The 25,079-nt window shown below is 38.1% G+C and overlaps 1 protein-coding gene across 3 annotated transcripts in view; it reads left to right on the top strand.

Moving 5' to 3' along the window:
* WDR72 (WD repeat domain 72) overlaps window positions 1-24,045 on the top strand; it is a 128,993-nt gene extending 104,948 nt beyond the window's left edge. For all 3 annotated transcript variants that reach the window (XM_037395936.1, XM_037395935.1, XM_037395937.1), the window contains 2 exons: window positions 15,800-15,898; window positions 21,686-24,045. In XM_037395936.1, the coding sequence (XP_037251833.1) occupies window positions 15,800-15,898; window positions 21,686-21,741 (155 nt within the window). In that variant the 3' untranslated portion in view covers window positions 21,742-24,045. The remainder of the gene's footprint in view (window positions 1-15,799; window positions 15,899-21,685) is intronic.
* The last annotated feature ends 1,034 nt before the right edge of the window (window positions 24,046-25,079 follow it).

Below are 25,079 nucleotides of genomic sequence, written 5' to 3'. Positions count from 1 at the left end.
CAGCAGGTCTCATTTATTATTCAAAATTGCTTTCTGACCTTTTATCAGCTAGGTCAAAGAATGCTGCATTCTCCTTGGTTGAATTTTATAGTGAAATCAGTATCATGCACAGATAATATAATTACCAGTTCACATGAATCTCATGCCTCTCTTTCCAAAAAATGTACTTGCTTTGAGGTTGACACAGTTGGAAGAGTTGCCTGTACAATGCATGTATATACAAGACCATGTGTATACCTTGTCATCCTTGTGAAATAACTCCTGTAGCTTCACATCTAATTCATGCTTCAAATTATGCATGTGCTTTCCACTGTTGTGGTACTGAGGTAGCTAAAGGCAGAGCTCCATGGTTAACAGATGACCTTTCATTTTTACCACTCCCATTCTTTTGAATAGATTCCTTTTCACTATTTATATATTCAGTAGACATATTCAATATATTTTTAGGTGTAAGTATATTTTCCCCCTTCAGCTACACACATGTATCAGTTGAATATAGAACTTAAAAGAACTGTAAAGTAAGAAAAGCCAATAAATACAAAGACAGTTTTCTTGGAGATTATGACAGATTTTGGAAAGAAAAAACACTGAGAGTCCAAAATGCTTTTTAAATATTTTCTGATTACAGATGCCATCTAGATCGAGGAAGTCACTGGCCACCACGATTTCGGTCCCAAACAGAATCAAGAGGGACCCTGCCAAAAATAACAAAAGAACTGATGATTTGAAATTTTCATTCTATGGCAAATAAGTAGGAAGAATAAATGACATTACAATAAGAAAAATTTTTTTTTGGAATTTTAGAACACTAAAGTTTGAAAAGAAAATTAGCCATCAGATCTTAACAAGCCATAGTACAGTATGGAAAATTGGAAACCATAAATGGCAGATTGATTCTTAAAGGGAGCTGTGCAGTGCAGTGTTATTCCTCTGGAATGATTTCATCCTTTTTAAAAGAAGAAGCCAAAGGTCACATTGGTCTTGCCCTTGAAGTAGACAATATGAGATGTCAGCTTGTGCTTTCTGACACTGCATATGATGAATAACCTTGACATAGTAATAAACAAATAACCTGTATTAACATTTATAAGCACAGTGAAGTATTAATGCAATATATACTTCAACAATATATTGTGAATATACAGCTTTCATAGAAACGGATTTCCTCTAGTAATACTGTACTAAATTTATGGTTTGTTAAAAATTGCTGTAAAATACATATTCTTTAAGTAACAGAATGTATACATATCTGAAATATGGCCAGCCATATATACATAAACTGAGAAGTACTTTAAACAAGCAGGCACTGAATTAAAATTATGCAAAAAAAAAAAACCCTGAACATCTGTATTCATAGAGATACTCAAATTGTTGTGAGTATTTTTAGTGTTTCAAGTACCTGTAGTCAATTGTCTTTGTAAGCGCAGCTCTGCCATAAATCAGTATTCAGTGAGGTTATCAGCTATTTGCTTTTGGTATTTCCAGTAGCAGAGAAAAATAGTTGTGTACCAGTATGATGTCAAGGTTTACGTAACATTTGATGGGAATGAGGTGTTTTCTTCTAAGTATGGGAAGCTGGGAGTCCAGTTGTTGTGGGGAGAGCATGGTGTAGTAGTCCTAACAAATTCTGTATCTTTAAGAACAGTGTTCTCTGTAGCTGTCTTGATGGCACATTGAAGTTTTCAGTGGTTGGTTGTGGGGCTTTTTTTAAACTGAAAATTAAAAAAAGCTATTGGACATCAATTAAATGCGTGCTAACATTACAGGATAGCACTAAGCCCTGCGCGGAGTTTGAGGTACAGGTATTAATTATGAACAAGAAAAACTGTATCTTGTATGCACCTGTAGCTTGCATATTATTCTGTAATTTTATACATAACTGTTTGATTTAAAATACACGCCATGTTCCCAAGCAAGTAATGTATTTCTAGTGTAGATAAGCTGTGTTGAGATTTCTCAGTATTCTTTCTGAATCTTAGAGACATCTCCATGTACTTACATGTGAGTTAACCCCAGGTCCTGTTTCAGCCTTTATTATTTCACAAACTGTTATAACCATGGTACAATAAATATTTGCCATGTGTGACAGTTTGGGGAACACCTTCTATCTTAACACTTGCAAAATACCCTAGCACATATCCCAGTGTACTTTATGAAATGACAAAAGGCATTTGTCATTCCTCGTTCTGCATGTTATGAATGTTATACGCCCATGAAAGATGATTTGCAGGAGGTGTGCGTATAGAAGAGATAAAGGATGTGTTTCGTAGTATCATTGAAATGTTTCAAAGGTCCTAAAATTTAGATCAGAGACGTGGAGAATGGCATGCCATTGCTGTAGATGAAAGAAACCAAGGCTGCTAGTTAGAAGTCAGAAACGATTGTACAATAATACTGTAGAGATTAAATGATAAGAAAAATGTATAGAAAACAGTACAAATAGATTAGTGAAAAAAGTTTATCTTCTTTTAACAAACATTTAGCTGCTCAGACATTGATGTGTTAAACAAGTGATCGATACTTTACATGTTTAGATCATTATTCTGATCGTTTAAGTATGGTTATAGAACTAAGTGGCCAGAGAGAAAGGACAATCCTTTTATTGTCTTTACATTGAGTGTTAGGTGAAACTTCTTAAGAAGTGAAAAGTAAAGGAAAGAAAATTAATTACATCCAAAAGACTACGCAGTCCCAAAGAAACTAGCAATAATAATAAAAAATCTGCTCTTTAGTTGGTGCATTTTAAGAATAAAAAATGAGACAAGGGAAGTGAGCCCTTACTATTCATTTGCACTCAATAGTTGTGTTCATGAACTAAAACAAACCAAGTCGTTGGTTCTTCTAAACCACATTTTCACTCTCGTTTGGCTATGAATGATAGTGATTCCCTTGGAATGGAGCCTGAAGCAGCAGCTGTGAATGCAACTATAAAAGTGCAAGATACAGATAATGTGTTTTATAATAATACAGTATGGTAATACTGCTGTGATCCCAGTTTTGTAAACCTGAATTTAACCCTTCACATTGATAGAATTATTTTTATCTGCTCTTTAGCCTGTCAGTTTTTCCTAGGAACAAACTGTGTCTCTAACTGAATTAACAAACCTAGGTACTAAATGCCTTACACAAACAGCAAATCTTTTTGCATGTTCTTGAAGTTCAGCAAGCCACATGCACTGTAAATATTCTTTCATATACAAGAATTCTTGCAATTCTGTAGCAATGCAAAAAAAATGTAAAGTGGAGCTCTCTTGGCAGAGGTGGGCTCTTCCCTCTGGAAAAAGCATTGGGTTATGGGAGCAGTTTATAGCCAGAAGCTTGCCCGCATTTGTCATTTGGCTGTGATAAAGGATGTGCAGAGACTGGGGTGCCTGTGAGCTTCAGCAAGCTTTGTGCATTTAATTAATCATTGAAATCAGGTAGATTGCTATGCTACAGCTGTGTAGTCTCAAATCATTGGACTAAGGCGGCTGAGGCTTTACTCGGGAGCTGAGGGTTTATTTGGGTTATTTTGGAAGATTAGGGCGATTCCAGAGTGCCAGTTATATTCTGGTGAAAGTGAACTTCTCTCCTGTTCTTTTGAAGATAGATAGGGAAAGTTGTCTTATTTCTGCAATATCTGTTCTAATCTTTTCTACATATCCATTAGAATTTCTGCACTGCTTGCTTCGCCTCAGCTACTTTGGCCAAATTCAGGTTGTGGTAAATCAAGAGCAGCTCTACTGCTTTTTATAAAAGTGCACCTAGTTAACACAGAGATGAACTCGGCGCCCTAAGCAGGGAGCGAGCATTCTGTGATTTATTTTCAAAGAATGCTGTGTTCTCTGTTAATTATGCTACAGCCATTGCACTGGGCTTTTGAAACTGCAATCAAGGTCCTGCTGCACATTTGTACCTTTTTTGTGCAGGAGCCCTTTTGGCATTTCCACTTCACTCAGCTTACAAGCTGGAGTGCAGCCTTTAGTGGTCTCCTGAACTGGCAGTTTTGTTTCCTGAAACACTAAATTTGTTTTTATCCTTCCATACGTAGAGGACTATATATGACTGTCCCTAGATTCACCTCTGATTGTGCAGACAAGCTGGTAGTTGAAAGCATATAGGAACAGAAACAAATCAACCAGTAAAAGAGAAGAATACTAGCAGTACAATTTGAAGTATCTGCAAGAGACAGGACACTTCCATACAGAATTTCTTCCTGAGGACTGGATCATTTCCAAACAGCCAGGGTATGCCTCTTTTCTGTGTGTGAATTGGTATGTACATGTGCACAAATAAACAACACCCTGGAACAGAGAGATTTCAGAATACCTAAATAAAGATACTCCAGTTACTTTTGACTAGGTACATTGCAAAAAGCAATAGAAATCTTTGCTTTCAGAATTAACAAGAAACTAATGATCAGACATCAATAAAAATCAAATTCTAACCAGTGACTTAGCTACCACAATAGTACAGCTAGTGAATGTAATGTTGTTTCACCAACCTTCATAATTTTATGGCAAATCTTATGGTACTTTGTTTCTTTTCTGAAAGTCCTGTCCTTAGAGCAGAGTGATATATGAAAGTATTAACTCTCACTAAAAGCAGAAGAAACCCAGATAAAATTCCTTTTCTTTTGGGTGTCCCAACACCCAAAAGGCTAACATTTCAAGTAAAAAAAGTACCTAAATAAAAATACTTTTAAAAAAAAAATAAATCATACCTCTGAAGACGAGTCTTACACTGAAAGTGGGCAGTACCAAAATTGATTGCAAACTTAAATTTGGCAGCATTGAGCAGCAGGCTCTTGACCAACCTTAAGTGAAGTGCAACGAATTTGACATTTTAAAAAATCCTGCCACTTCTGCATCTAGATTATTTCTGCCTCACACTCTCATGTAGCACTTGAATGTACCAAAGAGAGCATGGAAGAGCTCACACTTGTGTTACCCCTTGGCTCTTCATCCCCCTGTGGTGCTTAACTCCAGACAGAACACAATCTTGTACTGTATTTCACCTGTTAACAGCAGATAATCTACATTTTTTGGAACCATGCTTTTTAGTTCCTTGCACGTGTGGTTTCACGCAGCCTCTGAACCCCAGACACCAGCCACCTCCTTCGATGCCCATCTTCCTGGAAGTGCCAGTGGTGCCTGTCTTACCTTACCTCTTTATTACCCACCTCAAAGTGGAGAGTCCAGGCTCCAGTTGTCTACTTACAGATACATCTTGCTGATGGCCTGAAGAATAAAGTTGACCACAGGTGAATGGAGTGGAGATACGGCATTAGACAAGGCTCATCTTTTACCCAGTAAGAACTTAACAGCTCCTTGCTTATCTGCTCATGTAAGGGAGTGCCACATTTGTTTTCTGGAGATACATCCTGCGGTGCTGAAAGGGCAGAGTCTGTTTCCCAAACCTGTCTCTCTATTGTGGTAACTCAAACAGATGGTCCACATTCATTACCAATATAATTATGTGTCATCCATCAGTTCAACAATGCACCTTTCTGATACTTGTACATATCAACCACTATTGCGTACTAATTCACAGAATAGCAAAGTCTAGATTTTGCTCTCAGTTGTATCAGGAGAGCAGCTGCCTTAAAATTAACCTAGATTCATGCTTCTGTAACACAGGCCACAATCATTGTCCATATATTCAAAACAGACTTCCAGCTACACAAAAAAAGGGACAGCAGCTCCTAGCGGCTGGTGTTTGGGAAAAACCACAGAATTATCTAAATTTGTCAGATACTGGTTTGCTGCCCTAAATACCAGTTCACTACAAATCTTAACCATGTAACTGGAAATCATTCATTAAATCCTGTGCAGCCAAGAATCATGCATAATGTAACATGGCTACTGCAAACAGTTCGCTCCTGATCATTTAAATTTCCTTCTTGCTCTTACAGCCATGAGGAGCCTGTTAGTGAGGTAGTCCCTGATGAGATTTTGCTTTTACATCCTTGAAGAATGTCCTTGTGCATATTTATAGGACAAAGTAGAAGGATTATATATGTGGATTTTTCTTTTTACACTAATACAGTGTAAAAATTTTACCACTAATACAGTGGTATTAACTGTAAACATTTTTAAAAATACATACCTGGGCACAATATGATCAAGCATGCACACCTCAAAAATCTTATGACTGTATGGAAAATAAGCAGCCTAATGCTCTAAACCTTTAGGTAATACCATGATTGGGCCATGCGCGTGAGATAGCCACTTTTAAATTGAACATGCAGTTTCATCTGAAAAAGGGGATTTCTGTATCTTCTATTAATTGTTATGAAGAAGATTTTAGTAAACAGCTAACTGTGGGTCAGTGTTACTTCTATAGTACTGTCAGATAGTGGTGAGAATAGATAGGTTACTACATCGGCACTGTTAATGTTCAAAAAGGCAATTTGCTTAAAGGACAGGGACAGAGGAAGAAGGAAGTGGACTTCATAAATTTCAAACTGCACAGCAGTTTCACTGCAAACCATCTACTAGTCATACAGTACTATCCAATTAATCCATTGCTCTTAGAAGAGGAATCCCTGTATATCCAGGTACAATCCTTGCCAAATATCTGGACACAATCATGGGCTTTTAGGATTACAAGTAACATAATAAAGGATAATGATCAAAAATCAAGCACACCAATACAGAATGCTTGGGTTAACTGGACTTGCCATGTGCACTATAAGGCAGCAGTCTGTTAGGTTTAAAGTGAGATTAAGGACTTGTGTAACCTGCAATTATGCTGTTTTTCATTAAAAAAATAAGATGATTGGACTCAGTAGGGTCCTTCCTTATATTTACCTCTGTTTAATTGGATTGGGAACTGCTTAAACATCTTTGAGTTGGAGCTTATAAGAAGATGATCAGAGCTGTTTTTCGAAGCTTAAGACAGCAGGCAGACAACATGATCATGTCAAGACTCATACTAAAGCCTTAATCCTACTTTTTCATCAACTAGCACTACAGCTGAGTCTTTAACCTCCTAAGTACTAAATGTGCTTTGGATCTCTCACAATACATTTGCTGTCAAATGTTAATGTCTAATAATATTAATTTTTGCTTCCTTTCTGAGAAGCACTTTAAGGAGTAGTCTCTGTCTATCTGAATTTGGAGAGCTATAGTGGAAGTCTGTATTTTCAGTCCTTTTAAAAATACAATTTATAAGCTTACATCTATTGCAGTCTGTTGCACTCTGTGGAGGTGAGGAATTGCATTGACCTGCACCTCACCTTGTTTTAACGTAAAACCCGGTATACTGGTAACTTACTTTTTCATTGTACTAGATTGAATATTATTGTGTGTTTTGTTGGGGTTTTGTTGTTTGGGGTTTTTTGGTTGTTTTTTTTTTGGGGGGGGGGCAGCAGCTTTAATTTTATTCGTGTCTTTTTTCCTAGGAACTGTTAGCATGACCAGATTCCTAGCCTCAAAACTTGCCGACCAGAGCATTATTTAGTTTTATAATCCTGAAGTTGCATAAAGATTAAATGTTCTAATGAGTTTTTCCTGCATCTGTTAACGGTATCCATGCAACGCAACAATCTCCACTCTTCAGCCTCGCTGCTTCTCTCTTTTCTTTTTCTTCTCTTCTCTCCTTTTTCTTTTCTTTTCTCTTCTTTCTTCTTTCTCTGTCGGGTAGTGCTCCGATTTGTCCTAGTGACACAGGGCTGCCAGCAGGAAAGCAAGCGTAGTTAATGCTCAGCTGCTCAAACCAGTCAAGCAAGCTAGCAAGTCCCAGCTGTGCTACTTGATGTTTTTTGATTGCACCTAGTCCTCAATCTGTGAACTGTTTTCTGGACTTAGATTCATCAAGCTCTGCCGCTTTAAAAACTCATGCAGGCAGGCATCCTAGGATATGCCATTATAAGCTGCTGCCAGGGGATCTTCTAGGAGATAAATGGAATCTGTGTGAAGTAAATTAGTGTGAACCAGTCAATCTGTGTGTCAGCCTTGAGCCACATCCATGGGTAACTAGCTTGCTGACTGAAAAGTCCACTGTCTTTTGCCAATCAGAGGTCTCAGCCACCAGGAAGCAGTCCTATACAACATTAGTTTCTTGGAATAATGCCTGTTTGACCAGCTAGTGAAACTCTTCAGTATACAGTACTGTCCTGCCTGAGTTTACTTATTGCTTACAATTGAACTGAAAATCTTTTAAAGTCAGATAACATTTTAACAGTAGGGAGCATCACAGAAATGTCTTGGAAATAAGTACTTCCACTTTCATACAGCAGCCATTCAGCAGAGTCCTGCTGTGCTGCAGTTGGCTTTACCTCCCTATCGGTAATACATCTTCAAGACTATAATGCAAAAGAATAACAATAATCTGGGTAGAAGAGGTTAATAAAGAGGCTCTGTGTATATTTTTTTTTTCCATGGATTAAGCTATTTGGGCAGCTTTGATCGAGAGAAGGGAAGAGTATGCAAGCTATAACGTCCATGTTATGCACAGGGTTATGTCAGCAGCATAACCATGCTGCACACTTCCGTTTCATTTTATTTTCAAAAGCAAATTCAGGCAATCTACAGCTAGAATTCCTCTGTAGAAATGGACTGAACCATAATCCTCTGAAAATTCCCAGATTAATGTTTTTAGACTTGAATACCAAATGAATCTACTGTCATGAAAATAATAATGCCGGTACTGTCAATAATGCAATTTTTAACACATGCAATATTTCTTTATTTGTTTGTTGGTCTTGTAGAAGCTACTGATACCCCAATAGGCAGTCATATCTGCAATATGTACGCTCCCACACCATTGATCTAACGCGCAGAAACCAGGGGGAATCTTGCTATTTATTTTTAGAAGATTGGACAGGTGAGGAGATGCTATATACTTCAATTAAAAAAAGAAACTAATCGTCTAGTAACTACCAGAACTGAATTTGGCTGCCTTTACTAATTCCTGTAGAAATTCTTTTGCTATTGCCTCCCAATTGCTGGTTGAAAAAAAAAATAATAATAATGAGAGAGGGATAAATAATGTTGATCAACTGTGATCAAATAATTCAGTCATGCCAGATTTGGGTAAAAAGTGCACTACCGCGCATTTAGGGAAATTGGGAAAAAGAAATTCGGGCTTTCTAGGCAGAGAGGACATTAAGAAGAAAAAGCAATGTATAGTGATAGAAGAATTAATTAAAGACCGTTTGGGGTTATATTTTCCTTTTTTAAAATCCTTCTGACTTTTACAGAAGCATACGCTTCAGAGCTGTGCAGTAAACCATGTGTGGGATTTTATGAGAAAGTATTTTATTTCTTGCAGCAGAACCCACTGAGACAAATTTAACTAGTTAGGTGTTTTATTATATATACTACACAGAATACATGGACAGATTCTGGTATAAATCACAACTAAGATCAAGACAACTGCTTTAAAATTGAGTGAATGTTTCATTGCACTAATGAAACAAAAATGTGATGTCCTTTGAGAGCATAATTTGTTACATGCCATTATATTTTAGTTGAGAGAAGTGGGGAAGTCCCTCTGGGTGAATAAAACTTCAAGGTATATTGGGAAAAGAATCACTGAAAATTTCAGATTTCCTGTCTGGAGTAATGCTGTCCTCAAAGATAAGGGTGGGGAGGAAAATGGAGTTTCAGGAGGTTTTTGGTTTAAAATATGTAGAAACCTTAAAAGAAACTTTACACTTAACAGAAGGAAAAATTGTCCTTCAGTTGCTATTCGCTTGGCGAGTGGAATGAGCTTTGTTTGCACATGACTGTGCACAGTGCAAGAGCAAGCTCAGGCTTCCCCAGGTGCGTGGGTTGGTATTTCTGCAAACTGAGCTCTGCAATGTGATGTTAGGTCCTGCTTCTGCATTCACTGTAGTGGATTTAAATTGCTGTAGCTTCCAGTTTGGCTGGAACAGGGTCATAGAATCACTTGCTCCATACTGGCTTATTTCAAGGACAGTTCCAATTTCCATATGTTGCAGCATTCACTTTAGAATAATAATGTGTTTCTCCAGGTTAATTTCTTAATCTCTCTTTTCAAAATCAAAATATAATGAAAACTGGGCCGGTGAGGTATTTAATCATCAGAAGATAACCAGGCATTCTCAATTAAATGACAACTACATACATCAGGGCAGGTTCTTTTAAACGACACTAAAAATTATGAAATGACCAGCAACTGATGTCTTCTGTCAGTGAGATGAATTAGTGGTTTATATGGCCTGAGAAATGGTGTGGAAAAAAAATAGGGTTCAATTCAATAAGGACGAGAGCGAGGATCTAGACTGAGGTAGGATTAATCTTCCACAAAGAGACAGGATGGGGAAGAAATAACAAGGCAACAGTTTCCCAGGAAAGAATCTGGATCACAAGCTGAGCGTGAGTCAACAGTGTTCACGCTGTGGCAACAAAGGCAAATGCCATAGCGGCCTCTGAAAACAGGAGCATCACCTGCGAAACCTGTGAAATAATCCTGGTGCTGTACTCGGCACGGGTGCCACCAAGGGCACATCCCCAGCTGAGCTGATCCCTGCCTGCTGGCACGCTGCTCAGCGGAGAGCGCCGTCACCCAACCGGCATGGTGGGCTGACTAGGGTAACTCCATCATTTGCCTTTTCTGTTTCTAGATGGTTGTGGTGAGCACTGATAATATTTCAGTTGCCATTTCGTGAATGTTTTCTGTATTTCGTATAATGTCAGTAAAATAACTGTATCCTTTCAGGTTGGCATAAAAATGCGTGGATAAAGCTAAGTAGGATAGTAATCCTCACCCTGGAAAAGAGATGGTTGAAAGAGGATAAACCACAGGACTGTTCAGTCACAAGTGTCATGGAGAGAGTACGCAGGGCTTGTACACATGCCTTTTCTCGTACAATAAATGTCACACTCGGCTAATGGGGACAGGCACAAACAAGAGGAGACGCCTACCTGCGTGGCAGCACATGGGGCTTGCCATCTTAAGGCAAGTTAGGGTGTAGGGTGTTAAGGATGTGAAAGTTCTATGTGCTTAAGGGAAAATTGGAGGAGTTTGTGGAACAGAAATCTATCATGAGTTATTAAATATTTAAAAAAAAAAAAAAAGTTCTGGAATTCCCCAAGTTTCAAATTGGAGTTTAAGAGAAAGTTCTAGTGAAGTATTAGTGTATGGTTGTTGGACTCTTACATTGATGATCTTTGGTCTCAGCAAGTACAGCAGTTCTTACGCTTTTTATGATATCTGTGAAATGTGCTTCTTAAAATAGTACTCAAAGCATTTATTGCTGAGCTCTCTTTCAAGCGTTTTAGGTATAGTAAGGTATGTGCCTGTAGATCCCATACATCCCAGAAGTGACACTGCAACATAATCATTTTATCCATTTATGAAAAGAATACCAACATATTTTTTTCCTTTACAGCTTTTTTCGTGCAGTTTTATTTAGATTCAGGTTGCTTTGTGGTTTTGTATTAGATCTGAAATATATTTATCACCTATAGCCTATCTTGCCTAATAATTTTGATTGAAAAATATTTTTTGTTGCCCTAGCTGCTGTTTTGAATGACAAGTAAGTTCTTGTTTTCTCCACAGACTGTCTGTAAGTTACTAATCCACCTTATCAATAACAAAGGCGTCTTGTCAGAAAATGCTGACTGGTTTAGTCACCTGCGTTACGCAAACTTCTTTCTCCAACGTGTCTGCCCTCTGAAAATTAGTATGCGGAGCAGGTTATTTAGACTTCAGTGTGTGATATTTCCAGAGTGGAACAAGGCTTTTCAGAGTTTAAACAGAACATGTATAAATAAACGATAGCGAGGAGTTGATGTTGTAATTAGTGGCTGGTGTACATTTGCGAAGAACAGCTTATCATTTAAGAGTTTGTTCACACAAAGACTCTTGTTTCATAGACCGATCACCAATCAGTCTGTGATCTCTTTTCAGAAATAGTTTAATTTTGTGGAATTTGAAATATTTTGAAACTATTTACATGTTTAATTGAATACTATGATCTTATGACATTCTTTTACTATTCTAAATTCTATACCTATTTTTTTAAATGTCTTTTTCTGTTTCAATAATGTAAGAGAATGGGTATCAAGTTTGACAAACAACTCTTCAGAGCTTATTACGATGTATCAGAAAAAAATTCCACAATTCTCAAGATTGGTCCTGTACAATAAAGATTTATGTAATTTTTATATGCTAAGTTCAAGGTCATTTGCCTCAATGAAACCTGCCCTTTTACCTTACTTGCATGCTAGCAAAGGAAATCTCTACTCTCCATGTAATAATTTAAATTACATTGGCCTGAATAGAAAGAAAATATCATTGGAGTTATTGTATCAGAAGTTGTTGTTTCCCAACTTCTTCTCTGACTTGTAGATTTGGGGCTCATTTCTACCCCAGTCATTTACATCACTTTGGCTACACAAATTATCTTTCAAGTGGAAGCAAAAGTAATTTTAAGGTCCATTTAAACCGAAAGTGGGACAGAGTATACTCAGAACGAAGAAAGATCATGCTGTTTATATTTAAATAACTTAAATTCCCTCAGCATCCTAGGTATAAACAAATCGGAACAATATTTCCCCTATTGACATTTGAACATAAAATCCTATTCCCCTAAGAGAAAACATAGTGAAGTAGGTGTCAGTGTTAAGATTGTTTTGGGGTTTTTTTCATGATTACATAATGCCATTTTTTACTTTCACTCTTTATTTGGGCCACACTGTTCTTCCCTTATTTTTAACTTTTCAGTTCCCTTTGTTCTTTTACAGTATTTTTAAGGAACCTGCCCCTTCAAACTGAGCGTATAGCATGATGTTTTGAAAAAGAAAGACTGAAGGTCTCTGCCTAGCTCCCTGTCTGGCGCGCTGCGTGCACTCATTGTGTAACTTCATAAAGCGGGGTGCTGCGAAGCTGATCTGCCCTGGTGCTGTCTGGGGAGGTGTGGGTACTTCTGAGGAAGTGACAAGGCGGAGATGCGCATCCCTCGCACCAGTGACCCGATCCTAGCCTGTCCCAGCCTGTCTCCTGGTTTTGTGAAATAGCATTTTCCTTCCTTCACTTTTTCCTGCTGAACCTCACTCTGTGACAGCCTTTCTTGCGCAAGTTGTCTAGAGGTCTGCTTCTCTGTCCCTGGGAAAACCCTTTCTATCCATGCTTTCCACTCCCTTTAAACTGTTCCCGGTGACTCCTTGCCACCAACTATTTGTGCAAGTGTTTCATTGTTTTTTGTCATTTTTCAGCCATATCAGCTCTGCCTGTGATCCCTTTTTTCTCTTTTTGGTCTTTCTTGGCTTCCAGTGACTCCACCCCCCTTGAATCTCCCCAGCCTCTACTCAGGCGTATCGACTGGAGATCCTCCTGTTTTGTCCAAGGATCTTGCCAGCCTGTCTTAATTTCTTGTTCACTTCACACCTCCCTTCTGATGTATCTCCTCTGTGTATGGACCTGCTTCTAGCTGTCTTTTATTCATTATGTTCAGAGTTACTCCTCAGCTGAATCCGTACCTTCCCTAAAAACACTGCTTCGCTCTGCTTTGTCGTAAAATCAAGCAGGTCACTTTAAATTACATGACTTAATGCTGATGTGTTCTGGGACAGATGGAGAGCACCTGAACAGGTTTGTCCTACTCCCATTCAAGATCAGATAGAGCACAGACTTCCAGCAAGGGAAGTACCTGCGACCTCCCGAGTGCGGGTGATGCTTGGTGTTGTGAAAGTGTCCCTGCTCCTGGGTTCACTGTGAGAATTCTTCATTGGGTGAAAATACACCCTTCATTTTGGATGGCTGATTCTGAATTTTTGGTCACTGCTATGTTTTTTAGAGAGGACAGCTCCTGTGGTTTCTGTCTTTCTCTGCAAAGGCATAGCTGTACTTTTTGTTTTCTCCCTTTTATCACAATATACTCTTTTAGAAATTTTCCTATTGTTCTTCTTCAGAGTAGTTTTGACTTTTAAATTCATGCAGCTGTAATGACTCAATCTATCACTCAGCACAGTGGAGCCAACCGCTTAGTGGGAAGAACTGTTTCAGAAAGAATGTTGTAATAAATTTGGCACAAAACAATGTTTTAAAGAATATAACGTGCACACTTGTATTTTCCAGTTTTTCTTTTTTGAAGTGGGAATCCTGGCCTTCAGTTTGTATATTTGAAAATTATTTAAATGTTGTGAAAATCGGAGAAAAGCACAGATTTCTTTGAAAACATTTCTTCCTGCACGTATTGTAGCGTTTTCATGCGTGAACATGAACATTTGCTATTTATTGTAAGTTGTTCTTCCGTGTCAACTCAACTCATGCAGATTATCATGTCAGTGTTTCCTTGGCAGAGACAAGGACTAAAATTCCTCTTCATGTGGATAAGATGACCATTGATACAAGTCCACTGGCTTTTTGTGAGCTCAGAAATTTAAGTGTTCCTGCTCTACCTGAGCAGGGTTTTATATACTAGTTAGTCGCCATCCAAGGCAGATTTTTTAAGCAAAATGTAGTGCTTTTTTTTCAGGTGAAATGCATGGTGTCATTATCATAGATTTTATTATTTATTACGTTTTAATATTGCATTTTCAAGGATCTAATCCCCCAACTGTATTGAAGCCCTGATTGCTTCAAACGGACTCTGTGTAGATGCAAGAGTCAAGAATGATGGAACCTTTTGGCGACCTGGGATCAATAGCTGCAAACCGATGGAAAGCGCAGAGCACTGGAGTGGAATATGTGTCTTTTGAGCTCTTCCTGTCTGAATAATGCCCTGAGGCCTTGCTGATTCACTTATAGTTCTGGAAAATTTAGATGGGTGTTTAAGTTCAGTAATCCTTCAGCAAATATTCATCTATTAAAAAAAAAAAAAAAAAAAAGAACCCATCAAAAGTTATAAGGGAACAAATTTCTTATTTGGAAAACAGGACAAAACTACGCTGAGATTGTGTCTAGCCATTAGTATCCCCATCCATATAGAAGTTTGGAGCCTTGCTTAGTTTTCTAGATATTGGAAAAAAATCTAGTATTTTCTAGTGACCACTATTTTCTTAAGAAATGGGATCATCTGGGAGCTTTAATGGCACTGAAAAACTGAGATCTCTTCTTTACTGTGCTATTCTGTATTATATTGTTTAAGAATTCTACTTTATCTTCAAGCTGTATTTGTGGCTCCATATGGAGATATGGAGCAGAAGAGAGGGAAATGGGCATTGACAAGGGAAATACGTCTCTCCTGTTCAAGGAAAACTTCTGTGGGATTTGTTCAAAAGCCAAGGGAATTAAAAAGTCATACACAGACCATTGTTTCCATGAAAATATTTTCCTGCTCTGAAATGAAAATGTTTTGAGCAATTAAGTAAAAGAAGAAATCAAATTTGGTAATCTCTAAACTGCAGCTCAGTCTGGTTTTTACTGTACTTTGGAATATCAATATTTTTATTACACATTCTTGTTTGTTATATACAACGTACTTTCATCTTAAAATGAACACCATTTCTCTCCCTAGTGAATGACTCTAGTAATTACAAAACCACCTAATTGATCTTTTGTATTGTTTACTGGCTTCTTTGGTGAAACAGACAAGCACTTTTTTATGGCTTCTGAATTATTTTATTATTTTAGAATTCTAAGAGAAAAACCTGGGTTTTAACTTGAAAAGGATCACCTTTAAGCTGACACCGCAAACTTCTCCCTGAATGAATTCTTGTCTATAGATTTTTCAGCTGTGCTATGTTGCATAGAAGTACTTTGAGTTTCTGTTTTATTTCAGTCTGTTATTCGTGTTTACAAATTATGTCTTCAGCAGTGAAAGCACTGCAGAAAGTCAAGGGGTGTTTGTTTCTGAATACATTACATTTCTCCCTCCCCCTGTTTTTGTTCTTTATTGCTCCAGTCAGTGCGCCGAAGCATGAAAGGAGCTCCACCTCGGCAAACTTCCAAGACGTGGAGGATGCGCCTGACAGATGTGTCCTGGAAGAGCCTGAGAGTCCAGGTGAGAGGCATTTAAAGACAGTCACCAAGTATCAAGCGATAAATCTGACACAGCTTTTGGGTCTGTAAAAAAAGCACATTGTAATGCTGTTTCCTTTTTAGCAGCTGCAATGTCAAATTAATGGTCACCTCCAGGGGTCACAGTGTGGAGCTGTTATCCTTTTCTCTTTCATCAAGAATTCAGGTCTTAGAAAGGATAAAGGCTTTATGACCAAAAAGAAAGCTGACACTACTAGTTCATTATAATTAGTTTTGGACTACAGTGCTTACTTAATATATGTACAATGTCTGACCCTTGAAGGTAGCATGAGATTATGAAAAATTAGAAGGACCGCATATACTGCAGTTGAATGTAGCGGCAGACATTCAAACGCCGTATCTCTGGAGGAAAGCAAATTGGTGGCGTTAAATAGCTTGATTCTTTTCTTTAAATCAGCTCAGAATCATTATTTCATTTTAATGGCTCTTAACATTGATTCAGCTAAATACAGGAACATCCATAAAGTGCATCCTTTTTGGTGACTAAAAGATTTATCTTCATGTAGTTTCATTATCTTTCTCGTTATGGAACATCTACAAAATTTATTAGATTAATCCCAAAGGGAAACAATTAAATATAAAGTGTATCGAGTCACAGCTGATTAAAAACACTCTGTGTGACTAAATACTAAGATCTTTTAAGCAAACTCTGAGCTGGACCCACATACACCATATACGTAACCTGCATGTAGTCCTCATTAGTGAAAGAGTTAAACATCTTTCTTCACTTGATATTTTCCTTCCCCGCTTTATCTGGTTCCTGCGTACCCTCTTGCATCTTTGTGTGCTGATCCGTGTATCATATTTTTGATTCATCGTCTCTGCGGCCTGTCAGCTTAGTTAAGAGATTTCCAAATCTTGCAGCCTGTGCTGACAGGGGGCAGCTGCCAACAGTCCCCTGATCCTTCCCCAAGGAACGCTGCTGAGATTTAATTTTCAGTCAAAGGGTGCAGTCTGAAATCCATGTCAGGTCCCCTAAGTCATCTCAGAACCCAGATAGGACCCATGTCTGGGGGATTATATTTCAGCACGCTCCACTCCTCCAGGATTCCTTGGGAGTTCAACCGCTGTGATATACTGGATTCAAACTACATTCTCTTTTCATCTTTTCCACGGAAATGAGCACCAGTATATGTTAGAATAATTGAAAGCAATGAATTGTAAATCTGTACTCGTTTGAAAGCCACCTAGGCTTGACTCGAGCTGTACAGCAGAAACTAGTGTGAGATTTAGAAAGAAATAGATAATCTACTCAGGAAGGGGTCGGGTTTGATCCACAGCGCACCTATGGTCGGTGGTGCGTCGCACCTCCTTCGGAAACTGTCTGTGGTCCCTTCAGCAACCATTATGGGCAAAAATGTGGATTGTCCCAGTTCTGATCTGTTCTGAAGTGAGAAAGAGTTAAAACAAGGTGGCACTAAAGTGTTCAGGTGGGAATGAATGTACCTTAAAGACAGCATTAATTTTAACCTTAAATTAATTCCATGTGGCCAAGTGTACACATTTGGACAGGAACGTGAATTTCCAATTCTGCACTCTGCATGTCTGTATGAAGTAATGGAAAGAATAAAAGCCTGTCAGGAGGTGAATATTGACTGGCAAAAATACATGTTGATAAAGCATCTAAACTTAAAAACTGAGTTCCATTCGGTCCATCTGACATCATTAAACTAGTAATAAACAATGAATTACTCTGGCTTTTGTTTCTGTCCATTCCTGCATTTTAAGACATCTTGTCTTATAGGTCTGAAAACCTCAGGAGATTTCACTACTGGTCTCACTGCTTTCCACTGAGAATTTGTGGCTTGGTTGTCATGGAGACATCGTATTTCTCCAAGAATTGCTCATATTGATCCGTGGACAGGCGTAAATGGCCAGGCGAATGTGAGGAGTAAAGGGGGTTGGGCAGTACTATAAAATGACCAGAGGTTATGGGTCGGAAATAAGCTCATAGCAAACACTTAGGTAAAGAGAAAGAAACAGTTTCATTTTGTTTCAGGATTTCGTTTTTGCACTTTATGCCATTGTCTTCTTTCACTATAGACTGAAAGAAACTTGTTAGTCACTTGTCATGTCAGATCTTTGGTGCTTGTCCTGACACAGCTGTCAGCCTTCCAGCTCTGTGCAGTTCAGGGACACACAACAAAGAGCTAGGAACATGAATTATTTATTGCTCCTTGTGCGGATGAAATTCTGTGATAAGAAATTAAGACACTTCTGACAGAAGTGTTTGTTTGAAAGGAAAGATTTGGTAACACAATACATTTACTTAAAACTTACCATTTACTTTTAGTAGCAAGCATTGAAACAATAATATGACATTCAGTTGGCTATGATTTTCTCTAGTGTTTCTCAGGTGTTTGAACTTTGAATCGTATCTCGGAATCTGAGAGTGCCTGGGAGGTCAGCATTGACTTTAGAATCTATTGCACATATTCAAAGTCTGGGCAAACTTACAAACTTCATTTAAAAGTTTTTATTTAAAAGTCTGTATGTGTGTTATGCAGAGTCTCTTGTGCTTCACTTACAATACATTGTCATGTATGCAAAACTGATGTTAAAAAATATATTGTTTTACTACCTTTTCGAATGAGGAAAAGGTGAAAATAGGACAACGTACCTGCAAGGGATTCCAGCTATTCCTAGAAAGGGTTCTTCATTACAACTACCGCAATCAGGCAGGCTGTAGAGCAGCCCTTAGCAGACATAGCTGTGCATTGTATTTGCTAACAGTGCAAGGTGCAGTCTCTAACCTTGACATGAGACTGAGAGTTATTTTCAAAGTGATCTTAATTTTCTAAAACCACACAAATCTTACTCTGCTTATTTTACTCTCACGTTTTCTATGTGTCTGCACATGTTCCCACTGCTCCGGATGCGGGCCTCCAGCAGTTGTAGAAAAAGGCATATACTTTACATGAATAGCAGGAATCCATTTGACTACCCAAGACACCAATCTGAGATTTACCTGTGATTTCTTGCGTTCAATGTGTGATCTGAACTACTGTCAGATAGGTAATGAAACCCCTCAGCCTGCACTTTTCTCTTGGATAATTCACAGTAAACACTTTTCACATGTGATGGACACAGGTAAATATCAGAGTGCGTTTTCTTGTCTAAGTGAAATGGATTTTAGTTGCTCCCTTCATGTGCCTACAAGCTGCCATTATCTGTGATAGTGGCTCGTGTCTATTTTAGCCCACACACAGAGGAGATGCTGGGCTTCTCTCCCAGATGCCTAATAGTAGGTTTATCACTGCCATTTTCCCCACATGCTGAGGACTACTTCTGTTCAACATGCAAAGCCTTGGCTTTTCCAACTTGTCTCTGGTCTGGCCTTGAACATAATAATCAGATAAGAATTACAACAGCTTTTTGTAGAACTTGACTTTTAATCATATCAACCTCCTGTAAATAATTCACTATCCCTCAGAGTGCCTCTTTAATATAAATAAAGATTCCCAGCAGTGTTTTCCATTTTATCAGACAGATTTTCCACATGTAGGGAAACTGAGAAAGAGGCTGAAACTGAATGAACATGGATCTATGAGTTAGACTTAGGGGTCTGAGCTATTCACGTGAGCGTTCTTGTACAAACAATGGTGGAAAATTCACACCTCCAGAGGGCAGGTCCTCTTGTCCAAAGGGAGCTGCTTGAGATGGGTTTTAAGGGGATTGAAGATGCTCTGAAGTTTGTGAGTCAAAATCTGAGAGGATGGTAACAGAACTTGGCACAGCTTGAGGTGTCTTACCTTTCAGAGGCGGTGCAGTCCCACCAGAGGGTTCTGCAAGTACAGCTTTTATGAGGAAAAGGACTGGATTTGAGCTGAAGTCACAAGAAACAATGTAGGCACAGATACTTCTTGCCTCTCCTTTACTCCAACAGAAATATTGTAGTTGACTAGGCGTTAGACTATCACTTCACTTGGTACTAGAAGGAAATTGAGCCTCCCTAATGGAAGATTGAGATGGAAGCTGTAGATGGAAATTACAGAGTGTTTTCTGTCTTTTGGATGAAACCCATGTAAATGGTGAGAACCCTGTGAGCTTATGGCCTTGCGTAGCCAGAGAGCTCGACCCTGCCTGAGTAAGCTGGTCCCTTCCACAGCTCGTGGTTTCTCCCATCCCTTCACTCCAACAATTGCTCATATTAAATTTTTCCCTCTTCATTTTTTGACTCTTCAGGACAGAATGTAATTCTGGGTGTGTAACAGATACTAGTGAAAATCCAAGCAGTTTTCACCGTCTTGCTTAGTTGCTTGTCCTAGATAGGCCTTAGCGTAGAGATGGGAAAGATCTCTGCCTGCCCCTGAAGTACAGTCTGTGAGAGACACAACTGCAGCAAATAGACCTGGGAATGTGTCAAGAACAACAGATTGTTAGCCACAGTGTGCCTAAAAATACAGCACTAAAATTGTGAGTATCTTGCATCAGGCAAGTTATAATTACCCTGTCAGATACTCACCAGCTCCAAGTTCCATCCACTGAAGAGTATGTTATTTAAATCAGCACTCTGTCACCTATATGGCTGTTGATCAGTACACAGAATGTAAAAGTAAATATTCAATAAATTTCTAAGTATGAAGCACCCTAGAAAAGCATGATTTTCTCTATTTTCATCATCACAAAAAGTCAGCAGCGGTAAATGAGGACTGATTCAGGAATGGAGCGCTGGAAGTCGATGGTGATGATGATGATGATGTATGAAGAAGATACAATACATGGGCACCCCACTGGTCACAGACACTGACAGCCCTTACTGCTCAGCAGCTGCGTATAAAATGCTAGTGCCTAGGAATTCTTCCAGAAAGAATTTCTCAAATTTCCAATGTAGGCACAGGTGAATCCGTAGGAATTTCACTGCAGCAGAGGTAGTGCCACATCTTGTCAGCATCCTGGGTTACTAGTAACATGACTCATGGGTTTTGCTTTGGTTTTTTAAAATAGTAAATCAAACTGTTAAAACCAGAAGGCTACATGGTGGACATCAAGAAAATGTGTATCTCTGTGTCTAGGACACAGCTAGACGGAAAGATGATAGATAATGTGATAAATTTGCAAGATGTCCGTTAGACTGGGAAAAAAGAGTGTGTGCTGCTTTCTCAGCGTTCATGGACTCATGAAAGGTGCTGTACCTCTTTAAGCAGTGTTTCTAATACAAGTAATATTTAAAATTCAGATTGTATATATTACCATACATATGTCAAATAAGAAGTCATGAAGCTAAAAACTGATGATTGAGGGTGCTTTTATGTGGAATTCTAATAAGCCATGACAGAATTAAAATATAATACCTTATTTACTTCTCTGAACGGCTATTGTAGAATTATTTCTGCTGTCAGAAAATTATATTTGCAGAGAAAACATAAACAGTCTATTAACATAAAACAGAAATTATCTTTCTGTTGATCCACTGGAATGTTTTCCTTTAAAACAAAAAAAGGAAGAAGGAGAAGACTGTTCAGGGGAAAAGTTTTGAGGAACACCATACATTCTCTTGAGCTGTTTTGGGTTCCATATTGCCTCTTGGAGTACAGCAATTTATAATTTTAAACAGTCTTCTGGAGGTAATTCGTGTAATTTTTTAACAGTAGCATGTTGGTGCTGGAAGTTTTCATTCCATTACAAAATTATACATTTTATTACTCTACAGAAAAATGCTAAAATAACTTATTTTTAAAAAACAAAATCTTGCCTGTTACTTCAAACTGTAAAATCATTAAGCCAGATGAATACCTTTCTTTTCCAGATGACATGAAGCCACATCCCTGGATATCTAAGGTGTGCTCCTGTAAGGTGTGTTAGAAAAACCTGCATAGCCGAAAGAACTAGAAGATGCACAAGACCAGCCAAGAAATAGGATATATGTGGTGTGGCCATGAAACAGCCAGTTGTATTTATTATTGTGTACCTTTAACAATTCATTTTCAGAAGAAATACCTTCCGTAAGATCAACTTCGTTTTGCTGATTTATTGGCTTCAGTTCACACTTCCATTTCTAATGGATTTATATTTATTCAATTAAATTTAGATAGTTCTAACATAGAAAATATCAACTTTTTATTTTTAGATGCTTTTCACTAGTTTATGTAGTGATACCAAATCTTACAACTTTGATTGACCATAAAAGCTTTGCATCAATTTTAATATTCTTTTACATATACCAAATTTAAATTTTTATCTCTCCTTGCTTCTGACTTTTGTTACCAATAACATTTTAACACTCAGCGAAACTAAATGTGCTTGAAATAATTAGAATGTTTGTTTGCATTTAAGGGAAGAATGCACATTTTGAAGTAAACATGGAATACTTAGAAACATCTAAAATACAAAGACCGTTCTGTGCACAGGAGAGCAAGGGAAGTTGATTATAAGTCTGGTCATGTCTAGGATGTAAATTTTCCTCTTCTATAAAAACTGCCATCACCATCATCTGTAGAAATGCAGTACCAAAATGAAGTTGGAGAAGCCCATTGGAGTCCTCTTCTGAAATTATATACTTCATTGAATTTCTGTTTGTGCTCATTGGGAAAAGCAGCTATACATTTTTATCTTTAAAAAAAAATATATGATTATGTTTGAAGAATATTTGCAGCTTATTAGACTCATTTATCACCTTACATGCTGGGGAATTTATGCTGGTTTGACAAATAACAGCCACTTAGAGCAGTAAGCTCACTTTTCGTAGTACCAACAGTCAGAGCACTAATGGAGTCAAAGGGACTTTTCTGGATCTGTGGTGGAAATCGTGGTGTGATGTTATCCTTCCTAATTGTCACGTAACTAGGAAAGTGAAGATTTCTTCAGTGCGGAAAGATCCTCTGGCAATGAATCTCTTTCTTGCTTGTGGGGAAAAGTCACGGCTGCAGGAGTGACAAACCAGGTTGCTGTTGCCCTACTGTGGCTTGAGACAGACACGAAATCTTCTTTCTTCTGCTTTTTTATATTCCTTGTGTCCGTATCTCTAAGTGCAGTGTATGGCAGTGAGGTCTTCGGAAACATTGAAAGGAAGGACCTGCAAATGCGGATTTCAGGTTTTATTCAGTGAAATAATTCATTAAAATTAGTTGCAATCCAGAGAAGATATTTAACTTTACTTTTCCATAATTTTCAATAACATGCAGAAAAATGACATCTTTTTGCAGTAAAGTCGCTGTTTTTTACGCATCTGTTATTTTTCAGAAACAATTTTCCTTATTCTTAGAAGGCATTTTCCTATGTAAAACGTACCTTTTGTTTGTATTTGAGTTGTGGTAACCAAACAGTCTGGGTGTGGAGAGTTATGGCTTCATTGTACTGGATGTCTGGAGTAATTTCATTTACTTATTTAACTTGTACAATGCAACTGAGAGCAGAACGTGTCTTAAGCTGGCATACATCCTCTTCTAAACTTTGATCGTTCAATCAGAGATGCAAACATCAAGAAGGTAAAAATAAAATTGCAAATCTAACTACAGGAATTTGCTAACACTACAGGAACCTTGCAGACAGTAAAAGAAATGCCAAACAAAGGATGGACCTTGCTGTCTCCTTTGGCACACGTCCTTGTCAACAGTCACCTCTAGTCTTCTACTGGCACCGAAAAGTCCATTTCCCTTCACAACAAACATTCCGGCTCTGTGTCAGCACCTGCTCACTTGGGCCTACACTGTTCTGAGTGCCAGGGGAACAAATCTCCTTAAAACTATTTCTAGTAGGTATTTTAAAACCTGATGTGTTCAGAGAGGTCTCATAGCTCAAGGAATTGGCGTTGTCCCTAACACCCAGCACTGCTATAGTAGCAATTACATTTGTGCAACACAATATTTGATTGCTTGTCTTTAATTCTGCAAAGCAGTGCACATCAGCAGGCTGCCAATACAGACAGCCCTTTGGAACGGTTTGTGCGGTGATGACTGGTGTTTGGCACATGCTTGTGCGTGCTTTGTGCTAATTATAATTACAGTATCAGTAAGGTAAGGCAAAGAACTTTTTTTATTAGGTACATTTATTTCCCAGTAAAGCAAATATATTTCCCATGTGGTCTGGATGTCTTTCAAACAACCAACTTTACAGTATATGCTCAAGATGAACCCTTGCTTCGAACAATCTTTTTGCATCAAAGTGACAATTTTAGAGCCATATACAAAAATACATATTAACCTCCTGCAATTGTTTCTTGTAAGTCATAATTGAAGAAGCATTTCTATACTAATGCAGTCTGATGTACCGCTGTATTCATGCTTATGGAGATTGATTTTACAACGAAGTTGCAGTAATTAAGAATATATTTTTCTATTGTGTTACACTGAAGGAATCCTGTCAAAAAGAATAATATGTTAATATTTTAGAGTGGTTGTCTAAATTTTAGATATAGGGTAAAAAAATCATTAATACCTAAACCACTTAATGAACAAGATTTCTTTTTTTTCTATTTTCTTTATCCAGAAGTCACAGGGTCCAATAAACTGTGTGGCTCAAGTTGTGGTTTCATAGCCGGGACAAATTCTCCCCACTCCAGCCATGTGCTTCTATGTCTCCTCACTTAGATGTGCACTAATTCTTGTATGACCAGGCCACATCAAGACAAGCACTGGCCTCGGTGCAAGGAGCAGAGGAGGAACGAGCAAGCAAGGGTAGGAGGAAGGCAGAGATACCATGTGGGTGTGGGACAACGTACACGTACATCAGCGTTATCTCAGCACGAAATTAGAATTTTAGGGTGCTATATGCAGGGATCTTTATTGAACACAGATTTACAGCTTTCAAATCCTATAGGCATCTTTTTACATTATCCGCAAAATTCTTTATATTATTTAAAAAAAAAAGTTACCGATCCTTTAGTAGAAGCCCAAACCAAAACTCATTGACATCTCTTTGATTTGAGGGATAGTGAGTTTTCCAAATTACTCATACTTGCTAAATGGTCACTCACCTAGATTCCTGCCTGGGAACATCCCTAAACTTTGAGCTATTAATTTATGGCTCGAAATCTAAACATTATTTTTTGAAATCTCTTGTGATATCAGCATATTTTAAATCTGATCATTGATATTAACTGCTTCCAGTCTTGGGTTGCATTTTGTTAAGCAGTGCTTTTCCTCAGTCCAGTGAAAGATGTTCTGAAAGCAAGCTGGCACGGAACTTGAAATATATATATATGA

The sequence above is a fragment of the Falco rusticolus genome, chromosome 7 (assembly GCF_015220075.1).
Source record: "Falco rusticolus isolate bFalRus1 chromosome 7, bFalRus1.pri, whole genome shotgun sequence".
In the NCBI taxonomy this organism is placed as follows: Eukaryota; Metazoa; Chordata; class Aves; order Falconiformes; family Falconidae; genus Falco; species Falco rusticolus.
This window is presented reverse-complemented; position numbering and strand designations above follow the sequence as displayed.